Here is a 21,974-nt window from a genome sequence, read left to right as displayed (position 1 = left end):
CAAATCTGGTCCCATCTCCTGGTTCAGACAAAATGGGCATCTCTGGTTAATTGGAATTTCCAATGCATCCAGGCATACCATGAATGAAGGAAAGAAGGGGCTGCATGCAGAGGCAAATATATCTCGGTTTGGCCTCTATGTGATCTGAATGGAAACATTTCTTATTGAGAAAATAGTCTAACATGCCTTGGGAAGGAAGAGTGGGTCAAATAGACTAAAAATACTGATCATCTTTAACAAAAATTTGGGTTTGTCTCTTGATCCTGGTACGCTAAGTTCTAAAGTTGTGGAATGAAGTAAAAGAAAACCAAAGTGATCATTAAGTCACCATGGTTGTTGCTAATTGTGTAAATCACTTCTAATGCTTCATAGTTATTCTTCCCATCAACAAAGTTCTTGGAAGTAAGTCATTATTTCTATGTGATAGTAAACTACCACCTTGGGAAGAGAAGGCTTGTTCATAGAATCAAAAAATAGTAGGGTTGGAAGGGGACTACAAGACCATCGAGTCCAACCCCCTGCTCAATGCAGGAATCCTGTTCTCTCTCCCCCACCCCCCATCCCACATACATTGAATCTGAGGAGGGGGAGTGGCATCACAGCCACTGGCCCCACCCCAACCTCCCTGCATTTAGCACAAGTGTGAAAGGGGCTACAAGCTAGAATTGAGGCAGTGAGTGTGGTGTGGATAAATTAGGTCTATTGTTTTTGAAAAGTTCTGAGAGCCAAATGACACGTTACACTAATTGTGTGTGTGTACCTGAGTGTCAGCTTTTTCTTTATTCTAGTGTAAGTGCACATGGCCCTGAGTTGGATTGGGACAACTATACACCAGTAGGGAAAGATTAAACACACCCACCCCAGTTGAAACTGACCAGAGGGGTTCCTAAGTGGTGTCGCCCAGGACCTACTACGAGATGTAAATGTTGTTGAACCAACTGGAAACAGTGATCACAGTGCTATCAGATTTAATATATATTTAAGTGGAAGATTGCCCAGGAAGTCCAACACAGTCACATTTGACTTCAAAAGAGGAAACGTCTCTAAAATGAGAGAACTGGTTAAATGGAAGCTAAAAAGGGGTGTCAAAAGGATTAAATCCCTTCAGAATGCTTGGAAATTACTCAAAACTACAATAATAGAAGCCCAGCTAAAATGTATACCACAGGTTAGGAAAGGGAGCACAAAGTCCATGCGGTCACCGGCATGGTTAACAAGCAGTGTTAAGGGAGCTATTGGAGAAAAGAGAGCTTTTCTGAAATGGAAGTCTTGCCCAAGTGAGGAAAACAAAAGAGAGCACAAGCTTGCACAAAGGCGATGCAAGCAGACAATAAGAGATGCAAAAAAGTATTTTGAAGAGCATATCGCTAACAACATCAAGGCCAACAATAAAGAATCCTTTAAATATATCAGAAGCAGAAAACCAGCTAGGGAGGCAGTTGGACCATTGGATGATAATGGAGTTAAAGGAGTACTGAAGGAGGACAAGGAGATTGCAGAGAAGCTGAATGAATTATTTTCATTCGTCTTCACTGAAGAAGATATAGGACAGATACCTGTGCCTGAACTGATGTTTTCAGGAAGGGAGTCGGAGGAACTGAGGCAAATAGTGGTGACAAAAGATGAAATTCTCCACCATATTGATACACTGAAAGCAAATAAATCACTGGACTCAGATGGTATCCATCCTAGAGTTCTCAAAGAACTCAAATATGAAATTGCTGATCTTCTAAGCAAAATATGCAACATGTCCCTGAGATCAACCTCTAGACCAGAGGACTGGAAGATGGCCAATGTAACACCAATTTTCAAAAAGGGATCCAGGAGGGATCTGGGAAATTGCAGTCCAGTTAGCTTAATGTCTGTTCTGGGTAAAAAAATTGAAGGCATTATTAAAGATAAAATTAGTAAGTGTATAGAAGGACAAGCCCTGCTGAAAAAGAATCAACACACCTTCCGCAAAGGTAAGTCCTGTCTCACTGACCTTTTAGAGTTCTTGTGAGAGTGTCAATAAACATGTAGACAGGGGTGATCCAGTACAAATTGTTTACTTGGACTTCCAATAAGAGGAGAGGTCCTCTTATGGATCAGTAACTGGTTAAAGAACAGAAAGCAGAGAGTAGGAATAAATGGTAAATTCTCCCAGTGGAGGGAAGTAAATAGTGGGGTCCCGCAGGGATCTGTATTGGGACCAATGCTTTTCAACCTGTTTATAAATGATTTGGAATTAGGAGTGAGCAGTGAAGTGGCCAAGCTTGCGGATGACACCAAATTATTTAGGGTGGTTAAAACAAAAGGATTGTGAAGAGCTCCAAAAGGGTCACTCCAAATTGGGAGAATGGGCATCTAAATGGCAAATGCAGTTCAATGTAAGCAAGTGTAAAGTGATGCATGTTGGGGCAAAGAATCCCAACTTCAAGTATAGCCTGGTGGGATCTGAGCTAGCAGTGACTGACCAGGAAAGAAATCACGGAGTTGTGGTGGACACTTCAATGAAGATGTCAACCTAGTGTGCAGCCGCTGTAAAAAAAGGCAAACTCCGTGTTAGGCATAATTAGAAAAGGGATTGAGAATAAAACTGCCAACATCATACTGCCCCTATACAAATCTGTGGTGCGACCACACTTGTAATGCTGTGTATAGTTCTGGTCACCACACCTAAAAGAAGATATTGTAGAGCTGGAAAAAGTGCAGAAAAGGGCAACTAAAATGATCAAGGGGCTGGAGCATCTCCCCTATGAGAGAAGGTTACAACAGCTGCATTGTTTAGCTTGGGAAAAAAGAGGATAAGGAGAGACATGACAGAGCTGTACAAAATTATGCATGGTGTGGAGAATGTGGATAGGGAGACATTTTTCTCCCTCTTTCAAAACCCAGGGTCATTTTATGAAGCTGATTGGTGGGAGATTCAGGACAGATTTAAACTATGGCATTCGCTACCACAGTAAGTAGTGATAGCCACCGATTTGGATGGCTTCAAAAGGGGGTTAGATAAATTCCTGGAGGAAAAGGCTATTAATGGCTACTAGTCTTGATGGCTATGTGCTACGTCCAGTACCAGAGGCAGTGAGCCTGTGTACACCAGTCGCTGGGGAATGTGGGTGGGAGGGTGCTGTTGCACTCATGACCTGCTTGTGGGTTCCTGGTCAACAGCTGGTTGGCCACTGTGTGAACAGAATGCTGGACTAGATGGACCCTTGGTCTGATCCAGCATGGCTCTTCATATGTTCTTATGTTCAGTTTGCTTCCTCAAATTCCTCCTCCCTACCACAGGGGGGATTTTAAAAAGGAAGGAAATTGGCATCATTGAAGGCTTTCCCCCCCTCTTTTTTAATCCCCCCCGAGGGGGGGGATTTCAGAAAGCAAATGAGGGGGAGATTTAATCCTCCCCTTCCAGTGTGCAGTGGTCCTGATTCAAATTGGTTCTGCATATGCTTACACTAAAGAAAAAGCTAACATTCATCTACACACTTATGATTAGTGTAACATGTAGTTTGGCTCTAAGATAAAGGCTTTCAAGCATCGGCAGAAATAAGGAAGGAGAGTGGAGGCTAAGCATGCCCTCCCCCTTATCTAGTGTTTCTGTCTGCATCACATAAAGGGTTCTCTCAGACACCAGTCATCAACAGTCTTACCTGGGTATTCTTTTCCAGTAGCATGGACAGTTGCAATTTAGTCCATCTTATGATGAAGATGGACTAAATTGTCCAGCAATGGCTTATTCCATTGTCCAGGACTAGGTCTTAAGCCACTCTAGAAACCTGTAACAATTTTCTCAGCACTTGCGTCAATCTCCAGAACCATAATTAGTAAGAAACTACATAGCGTTTCTAAGCAACAAAAGCCAGGAAGGAGAAACTGGCATCTTATTTTAAAGCTCCATCTCTAAAAAGCAATAAAAAGATGTTGACTTCTGGTCTGATACAAACAAATATGTCCTACTGATTTCAAAGGGATTTACTTCCAAGTCGGTAGACTTAGGATTGCAACCTAATTTATCTTTCTATAGTACTAGAAGTAACATAAGTGGATGTCTGATATCCAGAAGATGGTGCTGTTAGCTCAAGAATGTATTGTGTGCGCTGCGCTATTCAAGGTTGTGCAGAGAGCAAAGAGCCTTTCATGTTCACTGGCTATAACAAGGCCAAGATACACAGAGTATTTGTTCCCGCATTGGATAAGCTTTCCTTAGAATCTTTCTTCTCCTTTAAGCGTTTTAAGCAAAGTGCTCAAATACAAGATGATTCATGTAATTTTGTAGTGGTGCAATGAACAAAAAGCATCTCCTGCAATATGACAGGATTTATCCTACCTATCCCATCCTAAAAGAATGCCGCTTATGACCAACGCTATCTGTGGGCACAAATAGAAAACTATCAGGGAAGGGAGTAGTAGTGTACAACTATGTTGCAGATAGACTTTTCAGCATGAGATTTGGTAGGATTGGGAAGCTGCTGGAACAGGAAAGACAAATGCATTCGATTTTTAAAAGATTATATTTAGATTCAGCCTTTCTTCCATGATGGAATTCAAGACAGCATACCCAGTATCTCATCAAAGCAGTCACAAGATGCAGACTTGTTCAGCTTCAGCAAAGTTCCTGCATCATATGCCTTCCATGCCCTGAGGCTAGAATATTAGAACCAGGGGTGGGCAATTTGGGACCCTGCAGTTGTTTTGGACTACATCTGCCATCAGCCCTAGCCATCATAGCCAGTGGTGAGGGATCATTTGAGTTATCGGCCAAAACATCTGGAGGGCTGCAAGTTGCCCGCTCCTAATTCGTAGGTGGTCCCTTGCATTCTGTTGCTGGCCAGGGCACAGCCAGCTGGAATCAGTCCACCCCAGAAGCAGAACATCATTCCCAAGCACTATGTTCACTTTGGGCTTTGCCCATAGGACAAATTCCTGGAGGAGAAGGGTATCAATGGCTACTAGTCCTCATTGCTATATGCTGCCTCCAGTATCAGAGGCAGTATGCCCATGTGAACCAGTTGCTGGGGGACATGGGCAGGGGGGTGCTGTTGCACTCATATCCTGCTTGTGGGTTTCCTGAGGGCAGCTGGTTGGCCACTACGTGAACAGAATGCCAGATTCAGTGGACCCTTGGTCTGATCCAGCACGGCTCTTCTTACGTTCTTATGTTTGCTGCTCCCAATGCATGTCCTTGAGAAGCAGCACAACCAAAGCTAATTGCACTGAGCCTGAGAATCTCACACACCATGTTCAAACTTGGGCTGCTCAGCCTAAGCATAAAGCAGTGCTTGAGAATCAGGTGCCACTTCTGAGCTGGACCAGCAGTCCTACCACTGAAAGGAGCAACACTCCTGAGCCTCTTTGACAAGACAAAAGGCCTCTAGAGCTCTCTTCCTTCAGTGCAAGGAAGGGCACTAGAAAGCTCAGAGGAGCCTGACCATGTGATAGCCCAGTTAAAGGCAACTCTGCTCTCAGGTTTCCCTACCAGCTAGTTGGTGTTCCTGCCAGCACTAAAGGAGAGGGCACCCCAGAGGTTTTTGTGTTATCACTGAAACCTCTGGAATATCCTCTTAGTAGTGATGGGAAGATTCTTCAAGAGTGGGGTTCTCCCCATTAGGGGTGTATGAAACACACCGGTCCGCTGAAGGGGTCCGCGGGGGGGGGGGAGGTGATCTGTCCCTCCCCCCGGAATCCTCCCCGGCTGGCTCCGCTCCACAGGGAATCTGCGGAGCCACCGGCTGGGCCCATCCGCAGCCGGACTTCTAGCTGCTGCCATGCAAATGGCGTCCGGTGTAGCGGACGCCATTTCCGTCCCCGCCTTTTGCCATGATAGGCTACGTAAATCTTTACGTAGCCTATCACAGCAAAAGGCAGGGACGCAAATGGCGTCCACTACGCCAGACGCCATTTGCGTCCGAAGACAGGCAGCAGCCGACAGCGGACAGATGGCAGGATCTGGTCAGCACGGATTCCCCCGGGTGGCGGAGGCGAGTCTTTCATTCTGCCGCAGACTCATTGGACTCTGCGGCAGAATTCTCCGCCATCCCTACTCCCTATCTAAGAAGCTGTCTGGGCAGGAAGAACAGTAAACTCAGGGCCAGGCAAGTCCAGCCCCTAAGTAGCTTGGCCTGGAAAGAGCCAAACCATGGAGCTGGAAAAGTTGGCTTTCCTTGCTCTAGAAAAATCTCAGATGGTATCAATGATATAAGGACAAAATCAGGACAGCAGGATGAAGCTGCCCATTGGATTGCTGTACAATAAGAGTGGGCAAAAGGGAGATCTGGATAGATCTCTGGGTGATTTACAATAGATCAGCAAGGACTTGATTCCCAAGTGTTTAACAATCACAGCAACAAAATTGCTCCTTGCCTGCCCTCAATTATGGTGCTGAAGAGAGCTTAGGGTAAACAGGAGTGGATTTTGTGTGAAAAGACTGAGCTCTTTTCTGGTACTCAAAACAAGTTCCTGTGCTCAACATGCTATAATTCTAAGTGTTTGCCTTCTGCATCAGGCTCTGGTTGATAGAACTCTAGGTTGTAGTAAAAAAAACTTTAGTAGATCCTACAAGCCTGAATTCTTCCCACCTCTGCTCTACAAGGTGTCCCTCTGTTACCTCTAGGAGTCAGGAGAGATTCTGGGTACCTGTGAACCTTTGGAGGTCACTTGTATAATTTTGTGAAGCTCTTACAGAGCTTCCACTATTGGGCAGTAGAGAAATGTAATTAATTAATTAATTAATTAATAATTGTTGCCCCACTGGCCGGAAGGGTGCATGGCCAACGTTTTGTGACTTGGAGGTCACAAAGCTGCAACAGATATTGTAATGGTGGTTCAGAGAAGAAGACTACTGTGTCCATCTCTATAGGATCACCTGGAGGAGAGCCACATGCTCTTCTTATCTCTCTCTGGGCCCTGCTCCTTAGGTTAATAGGAACCAGAATGCCTGGGGTAGTGCTGAAGCTTGCAAGATACATCAATCATCTCACCAAGTACATTAGGGGGTTACTGAGACATTTATGGTGAATGGTTTTGGCAACCCCGTTCCACCATGAAGAGGACATAGCTATACAGGCACAAGCAGACAAAAAGCTGCCATCTATAGCCTTCTATTTCTAATGTGATTGGTCTGTTCCTTTCATCTATGTATGCAATGCATCTTTTGCTTTAAAAATGAAAACAAACCCAGTTGTGTGGATGAAAGTAGATTGTTACTGACTGAGCTTCAGTGTACAAGAGTGGGTCATTTTTAGGCAATTGTGTTATTTAGTCTCTTTTACAACTAACAAAAGTGTAATGCTTTTCACACTCCTGCTGACTATAAAGCATCTTAGGATCCTGATGAAGCTCAGTAAGCAACTACCTGTTCAGGAGAGGATTTAAATTTCACAATAGAAACCAAAACCATTCAATTAGTTATGACACTTAAGCTCATACATCATATTTAGGTTATGATCCCAAGCAAAGCAGGAAAACCTGCTGTTTTCCCTGAACTTGAAACCAAACAAAAAGATGCTTCACAGTTGGTAATCCTACCCTCTTGGGGATTATCTGCAGAACACCCTGCATAGCAGGTTCTTGAGCTACCAATACTTCAAAAGAAGAACAAACTGGGAACAATGAAGTAACTTTCAAACATGGTGTTTCACCCAAAATATTTATTGTTCAGATTTTTTGTTGCCTTATTGAATGGCCTCAGCCAATTACAAGAAAGGAGTAATACTGGTCCTTGTAGAAGTATAAAAGCAATGGCTTTTTTCTTTTGCACCCTGATCTTCTCATTCTAGCTCTGTTGTTTTCTACTGGTTGGCTTTAAAAAAGAAATGATCATTGTCCAGAGAGTATCATCAGCAGAACCTGAGCCTGAGTTCTGCTTACGATAGGACCAATCAGCAGTTTCAGCTGAAGCCTTTTATGGCTATAGTTCAACTGTAAGGCAACGCTGATACATCATATCAGACAACAGTGAAATAACATGGCACATTCTCATTACAGCAAAATCTACTGAGTTTCACTTTCAAAACAAAACATTAATCTCACTGGCAGCTCCTATTAGTGAATGAGCAGGACACTGTAAAAAAAAAATACAAGAACTCCAAAATGTTGTTTGATACTGCCCTGACTTTCTTAGTGCAGTGCCCCGGGTCTCAGTTTTGGATCATTTCCAAAAGATGAAGATTTCCTTTTGCAGGTTTTCTTTAAAATGTCATTCTTATTTTGAATCACTTTCCAAGCATTACATGAAGTCCTTGTTTCTCTCAACATGAGAGACAGAGCAAATGGTGAGAGACCCCCAAACTGTAGCAACTTTCCCTGCCAAATATAGGATGCAAGGTAGTACAGGTGAGAAGTATGTTATATGGGAAATGGAATATTTATTATACAAGAAAGTAGTTCCCCTAATACTGCAAGTTAAAAGAAGACTCGCCATAAAAATATGGAGACATTGCCTTCGCAGAGAGAAATCGAGGGACTAGCTTGGCAAAGGAAACCTTTGCTATGTTTCATTTTCTGGTGGAGTGAGTTGTCCCTTTCTAAGGGGCTAACTGGATGAGAGCAATTGTTTGGAATTAGCTGCCGCATAAGACCTCAATTCCCATGATGAAACAGACAAGAGCCTGAATATATCTCGTGGCAGCGCACATTCCTTGAAACCCGTGTGGCTCCGCACTATGACCACTTCTGCTTTCCCAGTCCATTAACACAAGTCTTCTACTATAACATCACACCACAAGGGACATCCTTGTTGGGAACTCATTCTGAGGAAAAGAGAGAGACAAAAACTGTAAAACATAAAATTGCATCCATTAGAGCATGAAGAGAAAACACAACCTCAGCATGGAACAGAACAAAAGTGGACATTTGGTATCTGCTTTCAGGCTAAGAAGGTATAAGGTAACCTCCTACTTCTAATCAGGCTGGAGGCTTCCCTATATGCTAGCTTGGTCATACCTTTCCATCTTGATCCACCCATCCATGAATCCCACAACTTCAACATGAAGGGCCAGTTCATATAAACCTTCTGGAAGCCTGCTTGGAGACACCTCATTTTCATTCCAGGTTCAAAACATGCCTGTGGTAATTGTTCACTTTATCATGAGCATAAGCTGCAGTTGTACAAGCCACCAGCCAACACATTCCAGGAATGCTTTCTGTGGTGTGCAAAACCATGACCTGCACTCAGTATTAACTTCTCGGAAGGCTGGTTCACCTTAGAACCTAGACAGAAACCAAGAAATCTCACTGCAAGTACAAGGGTCATGTGAGCTCTCTCTAAGTAGCAGGGTACCACTTGGTCCTTTCTTTTTCCATCACTTTTCTGTTAACCAAGCCAATATGCTTAGAATCACAATGGCACCAACTGATTTTCCTTGGATCAAGTATACATTTTCATTCCATGCTGTGCTCCCAGCACTTTTTCATGGTCAGAGCTCCCATGAAGGTGCTTTCTCTTCCTTAGTGATCAGTGGGCAATTTTCTAACCAAACATAATTGCAAACCACAACATCTAGTCTTGGTAAATAATGAAGCACATCACTGGAATATCAGATAGTGCAGATGCACCTTGAGCTCCTCAAACTGAGATAAACCAAGAGTCATTAATAATGAAATATATAAGCCATCAGCCCAGGATTGAGTGACTCTGTCCCAGTAAATGGACTGGTGAAAGCATTTACTCTTCCCTTAAGTTCCTCTTATAACAACTGTTCCAACTGCTGAAAAATACTCTTTCAAGCATTGTCTAACATGATCCCTGTAAGGAGGACATACTGACTCTAAATCTTAGAAATGCTTATAAGCTAAAGAACTACTGCCTTTCTGCTCAGGTCACTAGGATTACATACAGGCAATTCCTGTTTCCACCCATCATGGATTACTTAAAATTAATTTACAATGTACTAAATACAGATTTATTTTGCTTGATTCTTGATTATCTTCTCCTAGCCAAAGACACTATCTGCTGCAAAGATTTGTCTTTGCACTCCCCTCTGAACAAAGGCAGCTTTTAATGATACATTTTGGGTTCCAAAACTTAAGAATAAAACATATCTTGCAGGTGCAAGTCTCTAACTCTTAGCTTTTCCCTGCAAAATGCTTGCAAGCAGTGGTAGGATCTTTTCCCATTTGCAGCTTAGGTATTAGAACCACAGCACAAGATGTTTACAGACCCCAAGTTTCCCCATCAGCCCAGAACCTAGACACCCTGCCTGGTGATCCCTGTTCAGCCCATTTGGATCAGGAGTGTCAGACATGGCCTCACTGTTTTCTTGGGTTCTTTTTTCCTCTTCTTATCTGAGGCATTGAGATTAGATTGTTCTCTGCTTCTGTATGAAGGGCCCCGGCTCAACTCCCTCTCACTGTATGGTGGCAGAGTGTCTTCTCCTTCCTCTTGCTGTGGAGGCTGCTGCTGCTGCTGCTGTCCTGGTTTGTAGGTGGACGGTGGTGACCAAGCATAGTATGTTCCTCCTCTTTGGCTGGACTGTGAGCTAAGCTTAGAAGGTGTCTCACTGTGCTCGCCACCCTCATCGTAGCTTCGTGATTTCCTCTCAAGGGCACTGGTGAGGTAGGAGTGGTCATATTTCTGACTTCCTCCAGGTGTCCGACACACTAGCCTAGGCAAGTGTTTCTCCTCATGGGTACGTCTCCTGGGTGGGCTATACGTCCAGCCCTGATCTGAATCTGTCAACGGCTCACGGTTTCCTCCCCTGCGTTTGCCGTAATACTCATTTGAGTTGTCTGGGTGCTGTACTGGCCCTCCACGTGCGCCTCGTGATCCCGATCTCTCAAAGTGTCGGGCTTCCTGACTGCCCTCTGTCCGACGGACATGCTGACTGTAGGACTCAGCAAAGGCCGCCAGTTCATCCATGGAGACAGCTGGCACTCCCGTTGAGAAACTTTTCCTTGAGAGCATTTCCGACTTTGATCTCTGCTGGCTGTAGGAGACAGGGAAAGAATGCTTTGTGTATTTGTTTTAAAAATCAGTAGAACAAGCTTGTAACCTGCCACTTGCCTGCTCACCCAGGGCGAGTAAGTAATAGTCCCCAGGTGAGTCCCTGAAGGACATATACCAGCAGCCCCATATGTTCCTTCTCCCTCTCCTAGCAAAGGAAGCAGAACCCAGATCAGTCATAGGAAACGGATTCTCAGCACTGACAGACCCAGCTTAGAACACAGGAAGCTGCTTTATATCATGTCTAGTCCAATACTGTCTACTCTGACTGGAAATGGCTTTCCAAGACCTCAGTCTTCCCTTTCACCTGCTACCATGATCCTTTTAAACTGGCAAGGCCAGGGACTAGATTTGCACACAAAGGATACATTCCACCACTGAGCTAGTATCTCCCCAAGTGGCCTATACAAACAGCAGGGTTGATCCAAAGGCTCCGGTATGCGTGGGCCAGAGTGTTACACTTGGACCTCAGTATATAGACTGACACAGCCATTATCCTATTGTGCAGATAATGGTCTTATGGACTTCTGTCTAAAATAACAGTGTCCAAAGTTTATATGTTTATAAAGTGACACAGGCACTACTTTGATAAAGAAGAAAAAGTGCCTGATCCACACTGTCCAGGTACCAAATCTGCTAGTGTGCCTATGTGACTTACAGGTAAACCCATAATCAGCCAAAATGCAGCTCTCTGCTATGTGTGCATGCAGTGATAAATGCTAACTTGCTGCTGCATGATGTGTAAAGTGGCCTGTCAACCGTCCAAAAGTGAAGCATCTATGGAATTCCTAAGATATCTATCCCTCTGGTAAGACACTGCCACTCAGACTTCAATTCCTCACCTGTTCAAAACAGATACTGGCAACTTAACTTACTTAAACATTAGCACTTTGGGCATGAATAGACTGATACACCCAATTCAGTCCTTGATGGGTTCCTTAGACTGGTCTGAGGAACCCATCACTCTAAGCCAGGGTGCATAACTGTTTTGGCCCTGAGGGCCACATCCGGTGTCAGCTGGGGGCTGCGCATGTCTGCACATGCACACACACTCCCTCTGCCCATATCTCCCCTCCCTGCCCTGAGATCTAGGGATCACTGGGGGGGGGGGGGAGATAAGAACTGTCTCATCCCTCAGCAATTGCCACTGAGATTGCTGTTTCTCTGCCTCTACTAGCAGCAGGAAAAATGGTCTTGGAAGCGAGGGAAGTGTGCCCGCCCCCTGCAGCCTAGCTGATCACCTAGGCTGACTGTAGGGAAAAGTGGATGGGGTCATGCCAGCTTTGGGGGTTGCACAGGGAGGACCCCTGCTCTAAATAATGGAAGCTACAAGTGTGCTTCAAACTGCACGTAAGAGTGTTAGGCAACTGTTGATGTGAATGTCTTCTGAGGCTCTTACTCTCTCCCTTGCCATTCAGGCGTACGATAAACAGGGAAGCAAAAGTGGTGGAAAGGCATTCTTTCTTCCTGCTTCCACCATCTCTTAGGCACTGCGCTTACCTGAGCCTGAAGCTGCCCCTCTCCTCCCTGTAATCAGAGCATGTCTGTGGCCTGGATGTGCCACCTCCACTGACGACCCCTGCCCAGTACTCTGCATCACCTTCCATGTCTCCTGAAGGAGGAAGCGCCTTCCTGCGCACCTGGCGGTAAGGTTGGCGGAAGCTGGCATCTCCCTCATGTAAGGAGCTGAGCTCTGAGATGGTGTTATTGTCTGAGATGGAAGAATGCATAGAAATGAGAGAACCTTTGGTTATTATAAAAGACTTCGGGAAAATAAACAGACCATGTATACTTACAGATGTTGGAGACCCTTCTTGTTGTACTGGAATAGAATTAAGTCACATGAAGAAGTCTGCCAAGAAAGACCAGTTATTAAATAACAGGTTTTCTAGTTGTAACGTTCTTTTAGGATGGATATTATCTGTATATTTTCATTTCTTTTTATGAAAACAAACACTGTGTGTGTATGCATGTATGTATGCATGCATGTGTACATGTGTGTGTGTGAATGAAGTGAACGAAGCTATAAAAATGGTGGTAGGACTTGTCCCTGTTCATTCAGATACTGGCCTAGCCCTTCTGAGTGGAATCTTGAGAAGTTCCTTTCCTGTAATAGGAAGGAATCTTATCAGAAATGTGGTCAGTTATCAAAAGCAATGCTGATACCATTTCTCCCCACTTCCTGGTGAGATACACAGACAAGGTTGAAAACTATCAAAACAATGTAATTATTTTGGTCCATGGAAAAGTATGCACCAAGGAACACATAGTTCAAAAACTAAACCTAGATCCAAAGAATCACATGACTAGTTCCGTGTGCCCAAGGGAGATGTTGAATTGTATTTCTCAAACATGAGTCCCCCATGTGCTGGAAGTGAGGAAAGTTCAAAAAAGGCCTGGCGTGCTATGGTCCATGGGGTCATGAAGAGTCGGACATGACTTAATGACTGAACAACAACAACAATGTGGGTTTGCTGCTCAAAAGGAGAAAAACAACTTCCCCAGCACATGCTCAAGGTCTTGGATGTCCCTAAATATCAGCTCTTTGAATTCTGAGCTACAGAATGGGAATGCAAAACCAACATGATTCTTGTATTACTACATGTACATTTTCACATGCATTTTTTCACAGAAGCTCCTCTATAAGCAATAAAACATGGGAGAATCAGCCCAAGGTGTGTCAGAATGATGTGTTTCAGCCTGTATGATTGGATTAATCATATAGACCAGTTCTGTATGATTATCCCAACTTAGCTTTTTAAAATGACTTGATCTTTCCCTCCCATCACCCCCATTGCCTACCCTACAGCATGCAATGACATCTGGATCCTAGGCATTCCAATCTGGAGGAAGCCTTTTTATAGTATTTCTTGTGGGTGGAAATGGCAGCATGTTCAGCGATGACTGTTTTAGAACACCATGTAATTTGTTAGTTTTTCTCAGAGCTGTGATTAAAGTCATTCCTTGAGTCTGTCTATCAATTGATTGAGGCAGCTTGCGTGTCTGTGACTGCCAGGACCTACTGGCACTTATGGATTGGATCTACTGAATGTGCACGCTAAAAATAGAGGGCAGCAATTTTTTTTTTATATAATAAAAAATAAGCTTTATTCACCGTATCTGAATGGACTAGATGAGTCAGTGCCTTGGACTACCTCAGTATGCAGAGCTCTATTTCCTGTCTTATTTCACTAGAAATGATGGATGTGTAGAGGCATATGTAAGGTGAGTGGTGAGCCCTCTGTGGAAATACACTCACCGTGTTTGTTTAAATGTAGTTCTTTCCCACATTGAACTCAGAAGAAACCAGTCCTGGCTGCTTATTCAATTGCTCACCCTGATTGGCTAGAAACTGATTACATCATCAACCCAACCTCCTTCCTGAAGCACTTTTCCAACATTTTAAAAAACCCCGCAACAGAGTTTTTCAAACCAATGTAAAAAAAATAATTTTGAAAAAACATTTAAAAAATATTCAGATACTGTTTCACAGGCAATCTTACTTCTGAGTCTGTAATAGTGTCTATTCCAGGGGTAGACAACCTGGTAACCTCCAGATGTTTTGGATTACAACTGCCATAAGCCCTAACCAGCATGGCCAATGTTCAGGAATTATGGGAGTTGTAGTCCAAATCATCTGGAGGACACCAGATTGCCTACCCCATGAACTTTCTCTCTCTTTACACATTAAGTGGTTTAACTATATTGACATAAAGAACAGCTGTTCTGCACATGCACATTTGCCATGCCTTAATACCAGTGTCCCAGTCCTGTAAGAAAGATGCACAAGCAGTAACATGTTTTGGTTCATGCAAACCAGTAGCATAAAAGAGTGAAGAAAGGCCAGTATTCTGCAACCAGCACTGTGCATAAAGTGCTTTCCTTTCAGATTTGCATTCTTACTTTTGAACCAAGCACTGAAGTATTTTTGACACTGAATAGGGGTTTCTTGGGTGCAGAGTTTGGATTGGGATTTGTGTTTTTACTTTTTGGCTCAGAGCAAGAACGGCTCTGATCATATTATACATTATTGTCTTGTGAAATAAAGAGCAGATGAAGCATATTTTTCAAAAGCCAGGACATGTATTCATTTATCAAGGCAGTAAAGGAGGTGGTCTTAATTCTAGTTCTCACTAAAGTAAACCTATGTCCAGGCTGTACTATTTCATACTGCATGTGGATGCTCACTGGACTGAATACTCCATTAAAAAAACCGGGTTAGAAAAGTAGGTGACTGAGAGAATGTCTTCGTTTTTTCCATGCACGCTAGCATTCTATGTGTAGAAATTGTTTTTTCATGGGGAAGGAAGCATTCTGTCATGTGAACCCCCACCTGCAGTATGACGTAGTACAGACCAGACAGAGGTTTAGCAGCCCAGTGTGAACTAGGCTTGCATTACTGTCACACGTACTGAGTGTCCAGCAAGTTTGGACTGATCACTTTTGAAATTTAGGACACATATTCTGGCCGCTATGTGTGAACCAAGTAGTTCATATTACTGTAACCACCATTCCGTAAGAGACAGGTTGAGTAGGGGGGAGATTTATGTTAAAGTTCCATTGTATTTTAAATGAGGCAATTTTGGATTTTTCTCAGAATAGCTGATCTGTTTCTCACATCTCTCTCGCATCCTCCGGGCTGGGTCAAACTGAGCCAATTCTTTCTCAACATAATATAACACCTTCATGGAATCTCTGTCTTTGTCGGCTTGGATTCGGTAGCCTTTGCGCACTGTTGGGAAAAGAAGTAAACGATTGGTCGATATCCTTCTTTAAATAAATAAATTTAAAATAAACTTTTAAATACCGTTAGGACCTCCTTGATTTCTGCTTTATTACTTGCCTCAGAACCATCAACATATCCCAAAATCCATTTTAAGTATCAAATAATGATGCTTTATTAGTTACTGATAGCTGGGGAGAAAACATCTGTTGTGTGTTGACTTAAAAGCTGTATCAAAGAAGTAGGCAACCTGGTGCCCTCCAGATGTTTTGGACTACAACTTGTAGACCATTGGCCAGGGGCTTATGGGAGTTGTTGCCCCAAACATCTGGAGGGTACCAGGCTGCAGATGCCTGCTATAAATCATGATTCAGACAAAGTTACACACTTCTAACCTCTGTTGATTTCAGTGGAAGGATTAACACATTCTTTTGTGCTGAAATAAATGGACCTTTAATGTACGTAACTATAAAGTGTGGGATGTCCTGTTTGGATAACACCAGTGAATATCAGTTTCCCACACACTATGGTCTAAGACAACAATTGGGAACATGTGGCCCTCCAGATGTTGTTGGACTGCAACTCCCATCATCCCTCGCTATTGGTATTCTGGCTAAGGCTAATGGGAGTTTCAGTCCAGCAACATCTGGAGGGCCACATGTTCCCTGCCTGTTCTAAAGGGTCTCAGCCCTTGCCAATAAAAGCGTCAGCTGTGTAGTTCTAATTCTAATACGGATATTCCTGCACAAGAAACTGTGATGAAACTTTATTTAGCATATCATTTTATGTGACCTTGGCAAAAATTAGAATGGTGTTATACAGACATCATCTCAAGCAGTCCCCAGAGCTTCCTTGGGAGGTTGCGGTATCTATTTGGGTAGCTTGTATAATTTCTGGAATTAACAGGGGGGAAATAGACTGTCATAATAGGTTTCATGCTTCTTCTTGTTTTGCGCTGCAGCTATGTATCAGAAAAAAACATTTCTTTATCCAATTTTGTAGAAATGTAGAGATTAATATCCAAAGGAGTGTAGGTCTGCTAATTTAACTTTTCCCAAACCCATGAAGGATGATATAAAAACTGTACTGAAATCGGCGAAACTTGTACATGTACTTGGGATTTAGATGTCACTCTGCTGAAACTGGCACAGCAGCTTTCCTGTGCTTTTGGCCTGGCACTTTAGCACCAAGAAAGTAAGAAAAGCCATGCTGACTACAGTCCTGGGATTGTGTGGACTGCATGCCTGAACTAGCCATGTGGACAGTAATGCTGTGCGGTGTGCAAGAATAGGATGCACTGAAGGAGGACATCCAACCCTCTCCAAAGCCCTCGTGTAGATATGTCCTAAAGGTACACAAGGAATAGTCTGCATTACAAGCAAAACCTGGTTTCTGTGAATCTGACTTTATTAGAAAGTATTGCAATAATTTAAAATGCTGCGCTATTATCTCTTTGTTTATTTCCCTAACACTGATAGATGCTTCACACATATGCACCATGCATCTGCTTTGAAACAAAAACTAAGTCCTTTATAGAACTTTATAGTAAATGTTATGATCCCATTCAAAAGGCAATGGAATCAATGCCTTAGGAATGACCTACTGTAGACACACCCTAAGTGGCTGGTCTACATAAGGACAGCTCCTCTATTTCCAATATTAACTTCTAGCCCTTGGAATACCTTTTCCTGCCAAAGTCAGGTGCACTTAGCCATAAGGCGATATCCCAGTTAGTTATTGTTCCAAGGCTGAAGTCCCAGGTACCCCAAGCAGAGTTACTTGGAAGTAAATCCCAAGGATATCAAAAGTGGCATACTTTTGTGAAAACATAGTGAGGATCAGGCTGCAAAAGATGAAATTATACAAGGCAATATCTTGTATTGAATGTTGATATATGAGAGCAAGCTACTGGATTATATTCTGTTCCTTTCATCTCCCCATTGTTGTTCCAGTGGGGTGAATAATAATCTCCCTTACAATACATTCTTATGCATGTTAGTCATACGTCAGTCCCACTGAGTACAATGGGACGTACTCCCAAGTAAGTACAACTGGTCTTCAGCCTTAAAGAAGGCATACCAGTCTACAGTAATCAGTAAAGTCCCTGTGATCCATTCATTCTTTCATTCAGCCCATGATTCCGTGAGTTCTTCCATACAAGTTACATGTAATCCATACAATAGTGTTTATAGCAATCTTCCATCTATGACACCTGAGAAACAAGCCCAACACCAGATCATAACAATGAGATATACCATGACTTATGTATGTTAGTGTTAAAGAAACCCTGAGGACCACAATGTATGTTCTGTGCAGTGACATTTAAAACAAATACACACACACACACAGGTCTGCGGTACAACATGTTGTGTTATGATTTTTTTTTTCGATTGGACATGATTCTGCTTTGGGCTATTTGCTGATTTCTCACGCCTAAATGATCTTTCATTAACAATGAAAGGATGCTTCAACAGTTCTCATTAGCTCATCCGTCCTTATTTTGAGTGGAGGAAGAATAGAAATGCACTGATTATTTGAAGCCTGACTTTTCCAATGATTCCTTCAAAAGGTCAGTACTAGCACAAGGGTGCAAAACTTTTATTGCCAGCATATGGTCATTAATTACTTTTTCAGTAATCTCAATGCAGTGCTGTGGTAAAAGTCAAACTTATGACTATTACGGATTAGATTCCTCCTACCAAAATGCCATCTGCAGTTTCAAGAGTCAGCGGCACAAGCATTTGATTCTAAAGCACCGTGCAGTACTGCTGACAAAGGGCTTCTGTGTTTTCCCATGGCTGTCTATTATTTATGGGCAAAATGGCATGCAGCCCAATTCGAAGCATGTTTACTTGGAAGTGTCCCGCTGAGTCCAATCGGACTTACTCCTAAGTAATGTGCACATGATTGTAGCCTTAAGCCTTGTACGCATAACATTTGTTTGTTTGTTTTTCTTAGTCACAGACCAGCGGTGATTCAAGGCACATGTGACATAATCTAGCCTGTGCTGAAGGCATACGGAAATCTGTGCAGGTGTGCTGCCACTACACCGAAGACTATACTGGTCTGAAAAAGGGCATGTTTTCCTGCTAAAACATAGCAGGCTAAAAATATTCGGGATAGAAGTATAATGTAGCAAACACAAGGAAGCACGGCAGAGGAAGTAAAGCTGTCTTGTTTTTACCTCACACAGTTGGGCAAATTTACATAATTCTTAGATTATCCCCATAGTAGATTTGGCTCTAATCTGAAAAGAGGAATGTTCAGGTATCAAGTCTGCATATTCAGGACACATGACACTGACAACCTACATGGGCATTACACCAATCCTTGCAAGAAAAAGATTTCAGACAAGGGATTAGTGTGGTGAACCCATATAGCACATCCCCATGGATGGACTGTAGATAGACTGTAGCATGCATCTTTTTTGCAGCTCTTTTTTGCAGCATCACTTTCTTTACCTCCAGTTCAGAGCTGAATACCACTAGTGCAGGAAGCTGCCATTCAGAAAGACACAGCTTAAATCAACCTGACATGAAGACACGTTCAGGTTGATTGTATAATACATGGAAGCAAAAAAAAAATATGGAGAGACCAACAGTGCAAACAAGTGCAGAAGCCTGCACCTTATTTTCCTAAAACAAACACCCTTTCCTAATCTTGCAATCGTCCCTGTTAGATTGGGGGCACGACATGCTTCCTGCATGCAGAAATTAGCCCCGCCTTGGGGTATTTTAATCATGTGATTAAAATAGCTCTATTTTCCTCCGGCTCTGCTTCCATAGAGAGCTCTGCTGGCTCCAGATGTTCTGACAAGCAATCAAGAAAGATGCAGAACGTTTCCAGATTACCACTTTGTCCTCCTGCGCTGGATTCACTTGGAGCCAAGGGAGGAAGGTGTGACTTGTCCATCAGTACAGCATGAGATTGGACTCCACCCACAGGGACAGTGGGAATATAGTAAGGTCCGGGGATTGATGTGACTGGTGGAGGGTATCCAGCCTTTGCAGCCTTTCCTGCTTCATACACTGAAAAAGAGAGTTACAATTAAGTGGTGCTTTTCAGTTTGCAGCTATTCTTGCCCTTAGAGATGGAAGCTTAGTAACAGAAATTGCAAGAGCTGACTGATTCTTCCAAGGGCTTGTCCAAACCAGGCTTTGAATTCACATGATACTGAACTCATTTTAAACTAACACTCTCACCAGGAGGTGTCAGAATTGTTTTCATATTCCAGAGCTACCTCGGTTTATATAGCACTCCACCAGCAAAATCAAGTTGAGGTCACAACAAGGTTTTCAAAGCTGGTTTATTTGTGCAAAATACCTAGAGGATTAATTTTTTTTTAAAAGGCAGTAATTAAGACTTAAACCACTGAGCGAACAAACCCAGAGTATAAATGGAATTTGATAGAAATTGCCTAGCAGCCTAATTAGCAAAAAGCACTCATCATGTAAATAGACTCTGTTTCATTTCTCTTTTAGCTTCATAGCAGTTCACCTTTAATACCACAGGAAGCCTCAAACTTGCAGAAAAGGCCTGCAACCTAGATGGCCAGAGTTTCCAGCTTGTGTCAGAAGGAGACTTTGCTGCTCACAACCATAGCAGGCCCATATAGGCATTCATATGATCAATCTTTTTCACCACACAATTGCCCTGATGCAGAAAGATCTGTGTGCAAAAGGAGGCTTGTATGCAGCCACCACTCTGGATTTCATGTACACCTAGCTGCATTTTTATCTACATTGCTATGGTCATCCAGTCCCCATTAAAGTAGCTGGATATGTCTTTTTCTGTAAAATTATTTAAAATATGTATATCCTGCTTCTACTATTGGTAGAAGCAGCTCACAAATATTTAAAAAAAAATCCAAATTCATCAACCATTAAGCAGTTGCTAACACTTTTAAAAGCTAGTAGCAAAAACTGTGGGTTGTATCCAGTGGTGGCTTTGCATTAATGGAAAGCACTTTCGCTCATGCAGCCTAGGGCATTCAGTCCCCCGCTACCTACTGCAATCCTCCCTGCCGTTTTCCGTACTGTTCCAGAGAGTCTCCCAACCCTCAGGAGGAGTTAATTCAGCAAGTGTGCGGGGCTGCAGGTGATAGAGTGGATCAGCAAAAAATGGGTGCCCAAGCTAGTTCTAGAGGAAAGCCAGCATTAGACACAATCTTGTAAGAGCAGTACAAACAGAACAGCAGATTCCTCTCATCCTAGCCCCTGAAGGCCTGAATGGGCTTTCTGTTTGTTTGTTTGTTTGTTTGTTTGTTTGTTTTTTCAAAAGGCCAGTAGGAAGGGTTCAAAAATAATAAACATCTGCTAAGGCCTATTCCAAAGTGTCATCAAAACTAGTGGCCCAACTCCAACATAGGAAGCTGCCTTATACGGAGTCAGAACATTGGTCCATCTTGCCTAGTATTGTCGACACCCACCGGCAGCTCCAGTGTTTCAGGAAGGAGTCCTTCCTAGCCCTGCCTGAAGCTACCAGGGATCGAACGCGGGACCTTCTGCATGCAAAGCAGGTGCTCTACCACCGAGCCACAGCCCCTCCCATCCAGAGCCTATTAGTTGTTACGTGCAACTAGTTGAACATAGCTGCAGATGGACTGAGGCCAACCTGTTTTGCAGTCACCCCATGGGGACTCTGTAAAACTCAGTCCTGTGAAAGGTCAGTCAATGCATGTTTGGCTTCTGAGCTCCCAAGGCTAAGTCACTACCTAATTTTTATAGGTAACAGTAGCTCATCACTGACAGCTGGAGCCTTCAAGTCCATGAACAGCGCAGAAGGAGAAATATTATTTTTTACAAATAACATAAGGAGGAGGAGAGTATGCCGAAATGGAAGAGTGCTTCACAATTTGGCTTGCATTGTAAGTCACATGTGAGCAGCCCACAGGCCACATGAGGACCTTGGCTCACCAGGGGGCCCTGCCCATTATACCCCGCTGCGCAGCCCAACTGCAGGGAATGGCCTGCCCTGCCCACTCAGGAGGTCCTTGAAAGATTCCCCAGGGGTCAATGCAGCCCCCCCACCACACCCCAAAAATGTTGCCAATCCCTATTGAAAATGGTAACTCACAAGCCCGTGGACAGCAGCAGGTATCTGGGCAGCAAGGGCAGCGGACATAACAGCAGCAGCTATGAGGACAGCACTGGCACCAGCAGATCCCAACCAAGAGAAAGAATAGGAAAGCCCCCAGGATCACCAAACCCACGAACACCCACTCTGCAAACAAAGAGACACGCATATATAAAATACTGGGGCTGTCAATGAATTAAGAATGTTTAGCTGAGTAATCTTATTAATCCATTAAATATTTTTAAATGTGCA

The 21,974-nt window shown here is 43.3% G+C and overlaps 1 protein-coding gene across 2 annotated transcripts in view; it reads right to left on the bottom strand.

Moving 5' to 3' along the window:
• Positions 1-7,599: 7,599 nt before the first annotated feature.
• Positions 7,600-21,974, bottom strand: part of ILDR2 (immunoglobulin like domain containing receptor 2) — a 59,817-nt gene continuing 45,442 nt past the window's right edge. For both annotated transcript variants that reach the window (XM_084843449.1, XM_084843450.1), the window contains 6 exons: positions 21,723-21,869; positions 19,499-19,675; positions 15,543-15,656; positions 12,425-12,635; positions 10,235-10,907; positions 7,600-8,732 (listed from right to left, as the gene is read on the bottom strand). In XM_084843449.1, the coding sequence (XP_084699575.1) occupies positions 8,697-8,732; positions 10,235-10,907; positions 12,425-12,635; positions 15,543-15,656; positions 19,499-19,675; positions 21,723-21,869 (1,358 nt within the window). In that variant the 3' untranslated portion in view covers positions 7,600-8,696. The remainder of the gene's footprint in view (positions 8,733-10,234; positions 10,908-12,424; positions 12,636-15,542; positions 15,657-19,498; positions 19,676-21,722; positions 21,870-21,974) is intronic.

Source organism: Heloderma suspectum, chromosome 3, assembly GCF_057233095.1.
Source record: "Heloderma suspectum isolate Gila_16-S chromosome 3, 16-S_ref, whole genome shotgun sequence".
Lineage (NCBI taxonomy): Eukaryota > Metazoa > Chordata > Lepidosauria > Squamata > Helodermatidae > Heloderma > Heloderma suspectum.
This window is presented reverse-complemented; position numbering and strand designations above follow the sequence as displayed.